The following is a 16,233-nucleotide window of genomic DNA, read 5'->3' on the forward strand; positions in this document are numbered from 1 at the left end:
ACTAAAAAGGAACACCTTTAACATCAACTATACAAATGATACATAATTCATAGGGAACAATTTCATAGAATCTATTACATAGCTATTCAAAGAAATGAGGGTACTTCTTCTTCATCTCTTCTTCTGCTTCGCAGGTGGCCTCTTCGACATGTTATATTCACCATAACACTTTCACGGAGGCAATTTCTTAGTTCCTCAAATTTCAAACTTGCCTATCAAGCTCGCCATAAATAATCTGTACAATACACAGCACATAAGTCTATCTTGGCATCACGATACCCTAGGTTTTAGGTGAAATTTTACGGGGCATTACATCCTCCTCACTTAAGATCATTCGTCCTTGAATGAGGGTCCAAATCTGCTATTAGAAACCAATGTGACTCAGCTACTATTACACACACCAACAGTTCCCAAAATTTGACTAACTCCCTAAATTTCCAAAATATATGCAAGAGTATCCCCTGTAATAGGGCCTATCCACCTTCTAGAGAAACCTAAAACCAGTCCTAACAACATATACATGAACCAACGACGCAACATAACATAAACACAATGTCAACCATAGCCTTGCGAGCAGTATATTACAAAAAAGGAACACCCTTAACATCAACTGTACAAATGATACATAATTCACACGGAACAATTTAATAGAATCGATTATATAGATATTCAAATAAATGAGGGTACTTCTTCTTCATCTCTTCCTCGGTTTCCCAAGTGGCCTCTTTAACTTGTTGGCTTCGGCGTAACACTTTCACAGAGGAAATTTCTTTGTTCCTAAACTTTCACTGAAACTATATCCTTTGACCTCAACTTCCGAACCTGCCGATCCAAAATGGCCACCGGCTCCACAACGTACATCAAATCACCATCCAACTGAACCGTGCTGAAATCCAAAACATGAGATGGATGGTCGACATACTTCCGGAGCATAGAAACATGAAATACTGGATGCACACTAGACAAGCTAGGTGGCAAGGCAAGCTTATAAGCCACCTCTCCAATCCTCTAAAGTACCTCAAAAGGGCCGATGAACCTAGGGCTCAACTTGTCCTTCTTCCCGAATCTCATAACACCCTTCATGGTGAAACCTTCAGCAGAACCATCTCCCGAACCATGTAAGCAACATCATGGACCTTCCTATCGGCATAACTCTTCTGTCTGGACTGCGCCATGCGAAGCCAATCCTGGATCAATTTAACCTTGTCCAAAGCATCATGAATCAAGTCAGTACCCAGTAGTCTAGCCTCCCCCGGCTCAAACCAACCCATCAGAGATCTACACTGTCTCCTATACAAAGCCTCATATGGAGCCATCTGAGTGCTCGACTGGTAGCTATTATTGTAGGCAAACTCTGTGAGTGGCAGAAACTGATCCCAAGAACCCTCAAAATCAATGACACAAGCGTGAAGCATGTCCTCCAATATCTGAATAGTGCGCTCGGACTGTTCGTCTATCTGAGGGTGAAATGCTGTGCTCAACTCAACCTGGGTGCCCAACACTCGATGTACTGCTCTCCAGAACTGTGATGTAAACTGCGTGCCTCAATCTGAAATGATGGACACTGGCACACCGTGAAGGCGAACAATCTCCCTGATGTAAATCTCAGCCAACTGCTCCGAAGAATAGGTAATACTAACTGGAATGAAGTGTGCGGACTTGGTCAGCCGATCCACAATCACCCAAATAGCATCGAACTTCCTCGAAGTCCATGGGAGCCCAACTAAAAAATCCATAGCGATCCGCTCCCACTTCCACTCTGGAATCTCTAACCTTTGAAGCAATCCACCCGGTCTCTGATGCTCATACTTTACCTGCTAATAGTTAAGGCACCGAGCTACAAACCCCACTATATCCTTCTTCATTCTCATCCACCAATAGTGCTGCCTCAAGTCCTGATATAGCTTCGCGGCACCCGGATAAATGGAATACCGCAAACTATGGGCCTCTTCAAGAATCAACTCACGTATCCCATCCACATTAGGTACACAAATCTGACCCTGCATCCTCAATACCCCATCATCCCCAATAGTAGCATCTATGGCATCACCGTGTTGAACCGTATCCTTAAGGACAAGCAAATGGGGATCATCATACTGGTGCTCTCTGATGCAATCATATAAAGAAGACCGATAAACCACACAACCTAGAACCCGACTGGGCTGCGAAATATCTAACCTCAGGAACTGGTTGGCCAAAGCCTGAACATCTGTCACGCCCCGAACCTAGGAGCGAGACAAGCACCTGGTGCCTCACCTAACCTGGCGTACCAAATTGCGACTAAGGGACTCTGAACACATAATGTCATACTTTGGCCATGGGGCCACCTTGCAAGATAATTTGCGAAGCAAAATATAAAACTGAATGGAAACTAGCGCTAACTAAACATCAATATAAAGCTAGGATGAAAAGGCCGTCATAGCTACTACAGCTGACAAACCACCAAATTATACATACCAGGCCTACAAACCCAACATACTGCACTAACTAACAGGATATGTCTACAAGCCTCTACTGATAGATGTACTATGATCGGAACAGGGCCCCGACCTACCCATAACATATATACAGATATACATAAGATGTACACAACACTCTAGACCTGGCAACTCCGAAAGGCGTGGAGCTTACCAATCAGGCTGAACTCGGGAAACACCTACTGAGGAGATCTACTCGTCTGTCTATCTGAACCTGCATGCATGAAATGCAGCGTCCTCGGAAAAGGGACGTCAGTAAGAAATAATGTACCGAGTATGTAAGGCAATAACATAACTGAAAATCGAAACTGAACTGATAATATAATAACTGGAAGTAACTGGGAGTCAAAGATGATCTGGAGAATACTTACCTGCTGATACTGACTCAACTCCTTCAATGTAGTGAGTAAAATAATTATACGGCCTTATAAGGCTCGGTATATATAACTACTGTGCAATAGTAGGCTCGCTCATAGGCGCTCGGCCATACTAGGCTATGTATCTCGACCATGCTGGGCTCGCTCATAGGCGCTCGGCCACAGTAGGCTCGGTATATAACTTTCCATCTGATCAGTGGTTGCCCAATAGGGGCCTGCCCATCGATTATAGCTCGATGGTAATGAAAATACTGTAATACTGTATATATAGGCTTGTTGCTCTCTTGACTGGAAGAAGACAATACTAAATTGAATATAGAATCTCGATAAGGAATAATATTGTAACTTATGAGACTAGAATAGTGTGAATAAATTCATGAATATGAACTTCTCTTTTTGTCTCATTACTAACACATGTAGCTACGAGATCATGCCAAAATGAAGGAAGGCTTAGCCTTAACATACCTTATCACAATCTTTCCAATCACCAAGTTGAACTCACCTCTTTGCACCTTAATCTACAAGAACGATAATAATACTATCGTTAAGTTACGAAAGGTACAACTATCGCACAACGAACGACAAACTTATTTTGTATTAAAACGGGTAGCATCTCCCCTATAATCCTTACTTCCTCCAAATTCAAGATAACACCAACAATACAAGAACAGAACAATAACAACATATATACATCATTTTCCAGCCCTATATACACCATCAAATACAACAAAACAGCCCAACACACCCCAATCTCTTCGTACCGTAGTAGTGTCAAACGACCCGAAAATGTTATGATGAACGACCAGCCAACCACCCTACATTTATATGGTGTTTATAAACCCCCTTCCTCCTCCAAAACTCCACAAAATAGTAGTAAAACATGCAGCCCAACAGCAACACAAAACAGTCCACAAAACAGTCTGCTACAAGTGAATAACTCGAACTCACGGCTTCCGATCACCGTCCCGTGAGTTCTTACAAGTATAGAACGACTTACCATGAATTTACAGAAGAAAAATTGGATGAAAGAGAGAAGTAAACTCACCTTATTTGTTGGATAACTCAGCTCTTATCTTGGTTCTTCAAACTCTAGGTTTTACCTCCAATTGGAACTTGAAAGGGAGAGAAAATCAATTAGGGTTTGGGGGAAATTTTTGGGAGGATTCTTTGCAGAGCTTATGTCTGGTTATTATGCTCTATTTTAAGTCTAATATATGAAGAAAATAGACCCTTAAAAGGCCTCTTTGGACGACCCAAAATGGCCCATTTTTGGGCTTTCATTTAAGCAAGTAGGTGACACACCTACTTGTCACCTAGCAGCTTGTGCAGTATCGCACAAATGCCCATATCTTTCTACTCCAATGTCGTATTGACAAACGGTTTAATGCATTGGAAACTAGACTCATAGATCTTTAATTTTATGGGTGGAACACCCCATAACTCTAAGTATATTGGGAGAAAATCGCAGTTACATTTGACCCAAAATTTCAGTAAAACTTATGAGTGTAACTTGTGATGACTTTCATCGACTTTTGTTCCACAACTCGCTTGACATTAAAACATAACACACGGATGTCATACGACTAATATAAATCATAACATAATCTCTTTATCATGTTAATCACCCTAGTCTCACCCCAAAGGTACATGTTATAACATTCCCAACTTGTCGACTTTCGACGAAACATTGTTTTATTTAATTGCTTTAGCTTCTGAACTGTCCAACCCTCTTTGTACTTGTTGTTCATGATCTTCAATATTTGTAACCTCAGAGGTAACATGATTAACTTATTTTATATACTTTTAAATATTATCTCATTTTTGGTCCTACATTAGTTTGCTTACGACGCATTTTTACGTACGAAAATATAGGGTGTAACATCACTCCCCCTTGGGAACATTCGTCCTCGAATGTTTACTCTTAGAGACTTTGGAAAATTTTGCCAAAGTATCCTTCATACACTAGGTTAAAACCAACCTGCACGTAGCCAGAAACATACTATGCATGCCACATATGGCCAATCTTTATAAATAGCAGCAATTTGCCTCACCGACCGTAAATCATAAATATTGAAAGTGAAAAATAAAAGCTTACCTGATGACCTGCTAGTCTACATAGAGCTATGTTGTAGCGTCCCATCTCGAACCATATCTTCAGTTTGAAATAGGTGGGGGTATTTAGACTTCATTTCTTCCTCCGATTCCCACGTCATCTCTTCTACATTCTTGCTCCTCCATAAAACCTTTACGGAAGCTACCTCCTTATTTTGTAGATTGCGGATTTGTCGGTCTAGGATGGCAACTGGAATTTCCTCGTATGACAAGTCCTCTATAATCTGTACATCATCCGTGGGCACCACTCGGGTAGGATCGCCAATGCACTTCCGTAGCATAGATACGTGAAAAACCGGATGGACAGACTCCAATTCTGAGGGCAACTCTAACTCATAAGCTACTTGGCCCACTCTCCGAATGATCCTATAAGGCCCAATATACCGTGGGCTAAGCTTGCCTTTCTTGCCAAACCTCATCACGCCCTTCATAGGTGATACCTTTAAGAATACCCAGTCATTAATCCTGAACTCTAAGTCTCGTCGCCGCACGTCAGAATATGACTTCTGACGACTCTGAGCTGTCAACAGTCGCTCCCGGATAAGCTTTACTTTCTCTATGGCCTGTTGAACCAGGTCTGGCCCATATAACCCAGATTCCCCAACATCAAACCACCCTATAGGAGATCTGCACTTACGCCCATACAAAGCCTCGTACGGAGCCATCTGAATACTGGAGTGGTAACTGTTATTATATGCAAACTCGACAAGAGGTAGATGTTCATCCCAACTTCTTTTAAAATCCAACACACATACTCGTAACATATCCTCGAGCGTCTGAATTGTGCGCTCGGCTTGTCCATCAGTCTGTGGATGAAAAGCTGTGCTGAGATTCACCTGAGTCCCTAGACCTCTCTGAAATGACCTCCAAAAATGTGCTGTAAACTGAGCCCCACGGTCAGATATAATAGAAACTGGTACTCCGTGTAGCCGCACTATCTCCTTAATATATAACTTTGCATAATCTTCTGCTGTATATGTAGATCTGACCGGTAGGAAGTGAGCTGATTTCGTGAGCCTATCGACTATCACCCATATGGAATCGAACTTACGATTAGAACGAGGTAAACCCGTGATAAAGTCCATGTTTATCGCCTCCCATTTCCATGTCGGGATCTCTATAGTCTGCATTAGCCCTCCAGGCTTCTGGTGCTCTATCTTCACTTGCTGGCAACTAGTACATTGGGCGACAAACTCAGCAATGTTCTTCTTCATATCATTCCACCAGTACACATCCTTAATGTCATGATACATCTTCGTCGACCCAGGATGGATGGAATACCATGAATAATGTGCCTCTGACATAATCCTGTCTCATAGCCCTGCTACATCTGGAACACACAAATGACCCCTATATCTGAGAACCCCATCTCCCTTTAGCTCTAACAGTGGTTTCTTCTGCTGCGGAACTCGCTCTCTCAGCTCGACCAACTCTGGGTCCTCGTACTGCCTTTCCTTGACTTCCGCTATGAGGGATGATTTTGTAGTGTTTTGGAGTACAACTCCACCATCCTCAGAATCTACTAACCGAACCCCCAACGAAGACAATTGATGAATCTCTCTAGCTAATTGTCTTTTCTCGGGATCTACATGTGCTAAGCTACCCATAGATCGACGACTTAATGCATCTGCTACAACATTAGCTTTCCCTGGATGGTAGAGAATGTTAACATCGTAATCTTTCAATAACTCAAGCCATCGCCTCTGTCGCAAATTCAACTCTTTCTGCTTGAAGATATATTGTAGGCTTTTATGATCAGTAAATACATCAACATGAACACCATATAAATAATGCCGCCATATCTTAAGTGCATGGACAACCGCAGCTAACTCGAGGTCGTGGGTCGGATAATTCCTCTCGTGCTTCCCATGTTGCATCAGGACACATCCTAACCCGACACCTGATGCATCACAATACACGGCATAACCCTCTAGACCCTCTGGAAGTGTTAGAACTGGAGCTGAGGTCAACCTGTTCTTAAGCTCTTGGAAACTCCGCTCACAAGCCTCTGTCCATTGAAACTTAGTTTCTTTCTGTGTCAACTTCGTCAATGGTGCCGAAAGGGAAGAAAAACCCTCTACGAACCTCCGATAGTATCCTGCTAAGCCTAGAAAGCTACGAACCTCTGTCGGAGTGGTAGGTCTAGGCCAATATTTCACGGCCTCAATCTTCTGAGTGTCCACCTTTATCCCTTCATCTGATACAATATGCCCCAAGAATGCTACAGACTTCAACCAGAACTCACATTTAGAAAACTTAGCATACAACTTACGATCACGGAGGGTTTGGAGTACCGCTCGCAGGTGGTCCGCATGCTCATCCTCTGAACGGGAATAAACCAGAATATCATCAATAAATACTATCACGAACAGATCTAAAAATGGCCGGAATAGGCTATTCATCAAGTCCATAAATACAGCGGGTGCATTAGTCAACCCGAAGGACATGACAAGGAACTCGAAGTGGCCATATCGGGTCCTGAAGGCTGTCTTCGGAATATCTTTTTCCCGAACTCTGACCTGGTGGTACCCCGACCTCAAATCTATCTTTGAAAAGCATCTAGCCCCCTGCAACTGATCAAACAAGTCATCGATCCTTGGAAGTGGATACTTATTCTTAATAGTTACCTTGTTCAGCTGCCTATAATCGATACACATCCTCAGCGAGCCGTCTTTCTTCCGCACAAATAGTACTGGTGCACCCTAAGGTGAGGTACTGGGCCTGATGTAACCTTTCTCCAGCAAATCTTTTAACTGCTCCTTCAACTCCTTCAATTCGCCAGGTGCCATTCTATATGGAGGGACGGATATTGGTTGAGTTCCTGGAAGCAAATCGATGCTAAAATCAATCTCTCGCTCTGGAGGAATACCTGGAAGCTCATCTAGAAACACATCTGCATACTCTTTGACTACGGGAATAGACTGAAGTGTAGGTATCTCAGCATCTGCATCTCTAACTCGCACAATATGATAAATGCACCCTTTTGCGATCATTTTCCTCGCCTTCAGATAGGAAATAAACCTACCTCTGGGTGTTGGTGTATTACCTACCCATTCAAGGACTGGCTCACCCGGAAAATGAAATCTGGCTGCCTTTGCTCGGCAATCAACTGTGGCATAGCAAGCTGCCAACCAGTCCATGCCCATGATAGCATCAAAATCCATCATCTCTAGCTCAACTAGGTCAGCTGAGGTCTGACGACTACAAATTGTCACCGTACAACCTCGGTAAACCCGTCTAGCAATAATCGATTCTCCGACCGATGTAGATACCGCAAAAGGATCACTTAGTATTTCAGGCACTATACCAAAATTCCTCGCGACAAATGGGGTAATATACGATAAAGTAGATCCTGGGTCTATCAAAGCATAAGCATCGTGAGAGCAAATGGTTAATATACCTGTCACAACGTCTGGTGAAGACTCCTGGTCCTGTCGACCCGCTAAAGCATAGATACAGTTCTGATTACCACTTGAATTGGAACCTCTACCTCTGCCCCGACCTCTACCAGCCGAAGACTGAGACTCGCGCCCTGAAGGATGCACTGACATAGATGATCCTATTGCTGAACTCGCTGGTTGTGCCATTCCCCCCGAATATCTATTTGGGCAATCTCGCATCATATGCCCTGGACGCCCACATGTATAACAAGCATCAGAACATGCTTGGCATTGGCCCAAGTGTCCTCTACCACAGATGTCACACCGTGGAGGAAATGACCATGTCTGCACAGATCCTCACTGTCGCTGCAAACCCGACGCCCGTGAGCTCTCACCTGGTCCTGACTTAGTATAACGGTCATACCTGTAACCCTGTAACTGAGGTAGCAGAGGCCTAGGTGGCCGTCCGAAGTACTGGGTCCTATAACTACCCCGATATTGCTCCTGAGACCTGGGAAATCTCATCCTCTTACGTTGCCCTTGCTCAGCCCTCTCTGTACCCTGCTGCCGACGCCTACCCCTTTCTATATTCTGGGCGAATGCCTGAATCCGGGAGATATCCATACTATCCTGCAATGCAGCGGTGGCACATGCCTCGGTTAACTCTGGGGCTAACCCTGCTATAAACCTGTGAATCCTGTCCCGCATAGTAGCAACTATGGATGGTGCATATCTGGCCAATGAGTCAAAACGGAGACTATACTCTCGAACACTCATATTACCCTGCTTGAGGGCTAGAAACTGATCGACTCGAGCCTGTCGGATCTCCCGTGGTAAGTACTGGTCAAGGAAGGCATCTGAAAAATTCTCCCAAATAGCTGGAGGTGCATCACGTCCCCTGGACCTCTCCCATCCCTCATACCAAAGGATGGCTATATCTCGGAGTCGAAAAGCTGCTAGCTCAACTGCCTCTTTCTCCGTGGCATGCATAACACGAAAGATCCTGTGAAGCTGATCTATGAAATCCTGTGGGTCCTCCCTCTGATCTGTCCCCGTGAACTCTGGGGGACTCAAAGCAATAAACTCTCGGACCCTTGAACTCCCAGACCCCTCAGAAGTTCCTGCACTAGCTGATGCCCTAGCCTGTTGCTGGGTAGCTACCAACTGTGTCAACAAATGCACCGCACTCCTTAAGTCCCGATCTGATGGAAGTGGAGGGGGAACTGGATGTGCGGTTTCCCTAGGAATCTCCGTAGTTGGTGGAGGAGCCGGTAATGGCTGAGTAGGGGTCTCACCTTGAGCCTCAGACTGGGCCCCATCTACTGGGGGTACCCTGCTGGTCCCCTCACCTACTACTGTATCTCTCCTCTGGCTAGCCGTAGTCTTCCTAGTCACCGTCATCTGTGCATGCAAACACCAACACATAAGTTTAATTCAAATTTCCTATAACTCAGTTCTATAGCACGATTTAGATTTCAAAGAAGGGTAACCAACTCCTAAATGCCCTGTAGTGCCCTGCTTATATAATGTGGTGCACAACACATCTATAAACAAGACTCTACTAGACACGGCTTGTAGACTCCCTAGGATAGAACTGCTCTGATACCAAGTTTGTCACGCCCCGAACCTAGGAGCGAGACAAGCACCCGGTGCCTCACCTAACCTGGCGTACCAAATTGCGACTAAGGGACTCTGAACACATAATGTCATACTTTGGCCATGGGGCCACCTTGCAAGACAATTTGCGAAGCAAAATATAAAACTGAATGGAAACTAGCGCTAACTAAACATCAATATAAAGCTAGGCTGAAAAGGCCGTCATAGCTACTACAGCTGACAAACCACCAAATTATACATACCAGGCCTACAAACCCAACATACTGCACTAACCAACAGGATATGTCTACAAGCCTCTACTGATAGATGTACTATGATCGGAACAGGGCCCCGACCTACCCATAACATATATACAGATATACATAAGATGTACACAACACTCTAGACCTGGCAACTCCGAAAGGCGTGGAGCTTACCGATCAGGCTGAACTCGGGAAACACCTACTGAGGAGATCTACTCGTCTGTCTATCTGAACCTGCATGCATGAAATGCAGCGTCCCTGGAAAAGGGACGTCAGTACGAAATAATGTACCGAGTATGTAAGGCAATAACATAACTGAAAATCGAAACTGAACTGATAATATAATAACTGGAAGTAACTGGGAGTCAAAGATGATCTGGAGATATACTTACCTGCTGATACTGACTCAACTCCTTCAATGTAGTAAGTAAAATAATTGTACAGCCTTATAAGGCTCGGTATATATAACTGTTGTGCCATAGTAGGCTCGCTCATAGGCGCTCGACCATACTAGGCTATGTATCTCGACCAAGCTGGGCTCGCTCATAGGCGCTCGGCCACAGTAGGCTCGGTATATAACTTTCCATCTGATCAGTGGTTGCCCAATAGGGGCTTGCCCATCGATTATAGCTCGATGGTAATGAAAATACTGTAATATTGTATATATAGGCTTGTTGCTCTCTTGACTGGAAGAAGACACTACTAAATTGAATATAGAATCTCGATAAGGAATAATATTGTAACTTATGAGACTAGAATAGTGTGAATAAATTCATGAATATGAACTTCTCTTTTTGTCTCATTACTAATACATGTAGCTACGAGATCATGCCAAAATGAAGGAAGGCTTAGCCTTAACATACCTTATCACAATCTTTCCAATCACCAAGTTGAACTCACCTCTTTGCACCTTAATCTACAAGAACGATAATAATACTATCGTTAAGTTACGAAAGGTACAACTATCGCACAACGAACGACAAACTTATTTTGTATTAAAACGGGCAGCATCTCCCCTATAATCCTTACTTCCTCCAAATTCAAGATAACACCAACAATACAAGAACAGAACAATAACAACATATATACATCATTTTCCAGCCCTATATACACCATCAAATACAACAAAACAGCCCAACACACCCCAATCTGACCACCGTAGTAGTGTCAAACGACCCGAAAATGTTATGATGAACGACCAGCCAACCACCCTACATTTATATGGTGTTTATAAACCCCCTTCCTCCTCCAAAACTCCACAAAATAGTAGTAAAACACGCAGCCCAACAGCAACACAAAACAGTCCACAAAACAGTCCGCTACAAGTGAATAACTCGAACTCACGGCTTCCGATCACCGTCCCGTGAGTTCTTACAAGTATAGAACGACTTACCATGAATTTACAGAAGAAAAATTGGATGAAAGAGAGAAGTAAACTCACCTTATTTGTTGGATAACTCAGCTCTTATCTTGGTTCTTCAAACTCTAGGTTTTACCTCCAATTGGAACTTGAAAGGGAGAGAAAATCAATTAGGGTTTGTGGGAAATTTTTGGGAGGATTCTTTGCAGAGCTTATATCTGGTTATTGTGCTCTATTTTAAGTCTAATATATGAAGAAAATAGGCCCTTAAAAGGCCTCTTTGGACGACCCGAAATGGCCCATTTTTGGGCTTTCATTTAAGCAAGTAGGTGACACACCTACTTGTCACCTAGCAGCTTGTGCAGTATCGCACAAATGCCCATATCTTTCTACTCCAATGTCGTATTGACAAACAGTTTAATGCGTTGGAAAATAGACTAATAGATCTTTAATTTGATGGGTGGAACACCCCATAAATCTAAGTATATTGGGAGAAAATCGCAGTTACATTTGACCCAAAATTGCAGTAAAACTTATGAGTGTAACTTGTGATGACTTTCATCGACTTTTGTTCCACAACTCGCTTGACATTAAAACATAACACACGGATGTCATACGACTAATATAAATCATAACATAATCTCCTTATCATGTTAATCACCCTAGTCTCACCCCAAATGTACATGTTATAACATTCCCAACTTGTCGACTTTCGACGAAACATTGTTTTATTTAATTGCTTTAGCTTCTGAACTGTCCAACCCTCTTTGTACTTGTTGTTCATGATCTTCAATATTTGTAACCTCAGAGGTAACATGATTAACTTACTTTATATACTTTTAAATATTATCTCATTTTTGGTCCTACATTAGTTTGCTTACGACGCATTTTTACGTACGAAAATATAGGGTGTAACAACATCAACTGCAAGAGGTCTCTCCCCAACCGGAATGAATGTGAGACTACCCATACTCACCGCCTTCCTACTCAAGGCATCGGCCACCACATTAGCCTTCCCGGAATGATATAGAATGGTGATATCATAGTCCTTTAGCAGCTCCAACCGTCTCCGCTGCCTCAAATTTAGATCCTTTAGTTTAAACAAGTGCTGAGACTCCGATGATCCGTAAACACCTCACAAAACACACCGTAGAGATAATGCCTCCAAATCATTAATGCATGAACGATGTCAGCTAATTCCAAATCATGAATAGGGTATTTCTTCTCATGAGTCTTCAACTGACGCAAAGCATAAGCGATCACTCTACCCTCTTACATCAACACACACCCAATGTCGATCCGAGAAGCATCACAATATACTGTGTAAGAACCTAAAGTTGAAGGTAAAACTAGAACTGGAACCGTGGTCAAGGCAATCTTGAGCTTCTGAAAGCTCTCCTCACACTCATCCGACAAGCAGAAAGGAGCAGCCTTTTGGGTCAATTTTGTCAAGGGCGACGCAATAGACGAGAAGCCCTCCATGAAGTGACGATAATAACCTGCCAAGCCAAGAAAGCTCTGAATCTCTGTAGCTGAGGACGTCCTGGGCCAACTCTGAACTGCCTCTATCTTCTTCAGATCCACCTGAATACTCTTACTGAACACCACGTGCCCCAAGAATGCCACTGAGCTGAGCCAAAACTCACACTTGGAGAACTTGGCATAAAGCTTGTCCTCCCTCAACTGCTGCAACACAATCCTCAAATGTTGGGCATGCTCCTCCTGGCTACGAGAGTACACCAGGATATCATCAATGAACACTATAACAAACGAGTCGAGATAAGGTTGAAACACACTGTTCATTAGATTCATAAATGTTGTTGGGGCATTGGTCAACCCAAAAGACATCACAAGGAACTCATAATGACCATAATGGGTCTTGAAGGCCGTCTTTAGAATATCCGAGTCCCGAATCTTCAAATGGTGATACCCAGACCTCAAATCAATCTTGGAGAGCACCCTCGCTCCCAGAAGCTAGTCAAATAGATCATCAATACACGGCAAAGGATACTTGTTCTTTATTTTAACTTTGTTCAACTGCCTATAATCAATGCACATTCTCATAGTACCATCCTTCTTCTTCACAAACAACACCGGTGCACCCCAGGGTGACACACTAATCATAATGAACCCCTTATCAAGGAGTTCCTAAAGCTGCTACTTCAATTCCTTCAACTCAGCTGGTGCCATGTGATATGGTGGAATAGAAATGGGCTGAGTGCCCGGCACCAAGTCAATACCGAAGTCAATATCCATGTCGGGCAGCATGCCCGGCACGTCCGCAAGAAACACATCCGTAAATTCCCGCACCACCGGAACAGAATCAATAGTAGGAGCATCAGCACTAACATCCCTCACAAAGGACAAATAATATAAACAACCCTTCCTGACCATCCGGTGGGCCTTCAAATATGAAATCACTCTACTGGGAACATAGACTAGAGAACCTCTCAACTCAATCCTCGGCAACCCCAGCATCGCCACCGTCATAGTCTTAGCGTGACAATCTAGAACAGTATGACATGGAGACAACCAATCCATACCCAAGATCACGTCAAAATCAACCATGCTAAACAACAAGAGATCAACTCTAGTATCCAGATTCTTCCACATTAATAGTATCACCCACCGACGTAGAGACATGAACGGATGAAACTAAGGCATACGAATAAGTTGAACCATGGTCAAATAGCACAGAGGCCTCCCTGTGGAAAACTGAGACAATACCTGTGATCACTGTGTCTGAAGCAACAACATCTGGTCTGGCAAGAATAGTATAGAATCGGGCCTGACTACCACCTGATCGGCCTTCCCCTCTAGGGCGGCCCCTAGCTGACTGAGCTTCACCCCGAGCTAGCTGAGAAAGTGGTGAAGTAACGGGTGCTGAAGTCGTAGACTGAATCCTCTGCTGAGCTGGACCTCCCGTAAGGCGGGGACAATACCTCTTGATGTGACCAATATCTCGACACTCGAAACAACCCCTCCTTATGAATGGCGGTGGGGACTGGAGGGAGCTCCCAGCACCAGAATACCCGCTAGAAGAACCCGGTGTCGATGAGCCCTGAATGGAAGGTACGTGGAACGAACTCTGAGCTGGAAGGGCACTAAGAGATGACTGGCCCTAATGTGTACTGTATGAACCATGGCCAGATGATGCACCACAGTGAACTGGACGAGCGGTCTGAGCATGCCTATAAGGACGACCCCTACCGTTATAGAACTGACCTCCAGAAGGAACACCACTAAAACCTCCTGACCCACGTGGCTTTTTGGCTTGCCTCTCACCCCGCTCCTGACTGCGGACCATCTCTATCTGCCGAGCAATGTCGACTACCTCATCAAACGTAGCACCAGATACTGTCTCCCGAGTCATAAACAATCGCAACTGATATGTGAGGCCATCGATGAACCTCCGAATCCTCTCCCTATTAGAGGGAACCAACCAATTTGCATGATGAGCAAACTCATGAAACCTCATCTCGTACTGCATCACAGACATGCCATCCTGACGAAGCTGCTCAAACTATCTGCGCAACTCCTCTCTACGAGACTACGCCACGAACTTCTCCAAGAAGAGAACGGAGAACTCCTGCCATGTATGTGGTGTTGCACCGACCATCCTATGCCTCTCATAAGCCTCCCAACATCTGAAGGCAGCCACAGACAACTGAAAAGTAGTGAACAAGACCCCACTGGTCTCCAGAATACCCGTTGTCCGAAGTATCCGCTCGCACCTATCCAGAAAGCCTTGAGCATCCTATGACTCAACACCGCTAAATGATGGAGGTCGAAGCCTCCCAAATCTCTCAAGCCTCCTCTGCTCATCATCAGCCATAACGGGGACTGTCGGGGCCTGAGCAGCTGCAGCCGGCTGGGCTGGTAGTGCCCCCGGTATCTGAAGTCCCTGCACCACCTGCTCTTGAGTATGGGCAACATGGGTATGAGTACCTCCCCCAGCCTGAGAAGTAGCAGGAGCAGCCTGAGCCGAAACCACCTGAGAAAGGCCAGTGCAAACTATCAATATCTAGGCCAAAGCCTCCTGAAGACTTGGAATCGCAATGGGCACAGCTGGTGCCTGAGCTGGCCCCACTGGCTCAGCTATATCTTGAATCTACTCCTGAGCTGGAGCGACTGGTGGGTCTGCAGGTGCTGCCCTAGCTGTTGTACGAGCTGCACCCCTTCCCCTACCGCAGCCTCTGCCGCGACCTCGGTCTCTCGCGGCCCTAGCTGCTGGTACCGGTGGCTGTCCATCCTGCCCAGTAGTACGTGTCCTCATCATCTGTGAGAGAATAGAATAACAGAAGTTTAGTAACCGGAATCAACAAATCTGCACGACAAGAATATAATAATGTGAAATTTCCTAATGGTTCGGCAACCTCTCGAAGATAAGTATAGACATCTCCGTACCGATCCGCAATACTATACTAAACCTACTCATGACTCATGAGACCTATGTAACCTAGGCTCAGATACCAACTTGTCACGACCCAAAACCAACCATCGTGATAGCGCCTATTGTGGAACTAGGCAAGCCAACTCCTCAACCAGTTCAACCAAATAAAAACTTTGAAAATATATATATAGAAGCAATTTATATTAAAGAAAATCCTTTTTGACACAAAAATAAATCCGCAACACAATACAATCTATCCCAAAACCGGGGTGTCA

At 44.3% G+C, this 16,233-nt stretch overlaps 1 protein-coding gene across 1 annotated transcript; it reads right to left on the reverse strand.

Moving 5' to 3' along the window:
• Nucleotides 1-14,155: 14,155 nt before the first annotated feature.
• LOC138897393 (uncharacterized) lies at nucleotides 14,156-15,043 on the reverse strand. Its single transcript, XM_070183359.1, has 2 exons — nucleotides 14,791-15,043; nucleotides 14,156-14,658 (listed from the first exon to the last, which is right to left on the reverse strand). The coding sequence occupies exons 1-2, from the start codon at nucleotides 15,041-15,043 to the stop codon at nucleotides 14,156-14,158; spliced, it is 756 nt and encodes a 251-aa protein (XP_070039460.1).
• Nucleotides 15,044-16,233: the final 1,190 nt, after the last annotated feature.

The sequence above is a fragment of the Nicotiana tomentosiformis genome, chromosome 8 (assembly GCF_000390325.3).
Source record: "Nicotiana tomentosiformis chromosome 8, ASM39032v3, whole genome shotgun sequence".
In the NCBI taxonomy this organism is placed as follows: domain Eukaryota; kingdom Viridiplantae; phylum Streptophyta; class Magnoliopsida; order Solanales; family Solanaceae; genus Nicotiana; species Nicotiana tomentosiformis.

Excerpts from the sequence above, each read along its gene's own strand:
- LOC138897393 (XM_070183359.1), bottom strand. The coding sequence starts at position 15,043 with ATGAGGTTTCATGAGTTTGCTCATCATGCAAATTGGTTGGTTCCCTCT. Across the intron at positions 14,659-14,790 it reads TAGTGGTGTTCCTTCTGGAG|CTCAGAGTTCGTTCCACGTA; the intron begins GTCAGTTCTATA and ends GTGCCCTTCCAG.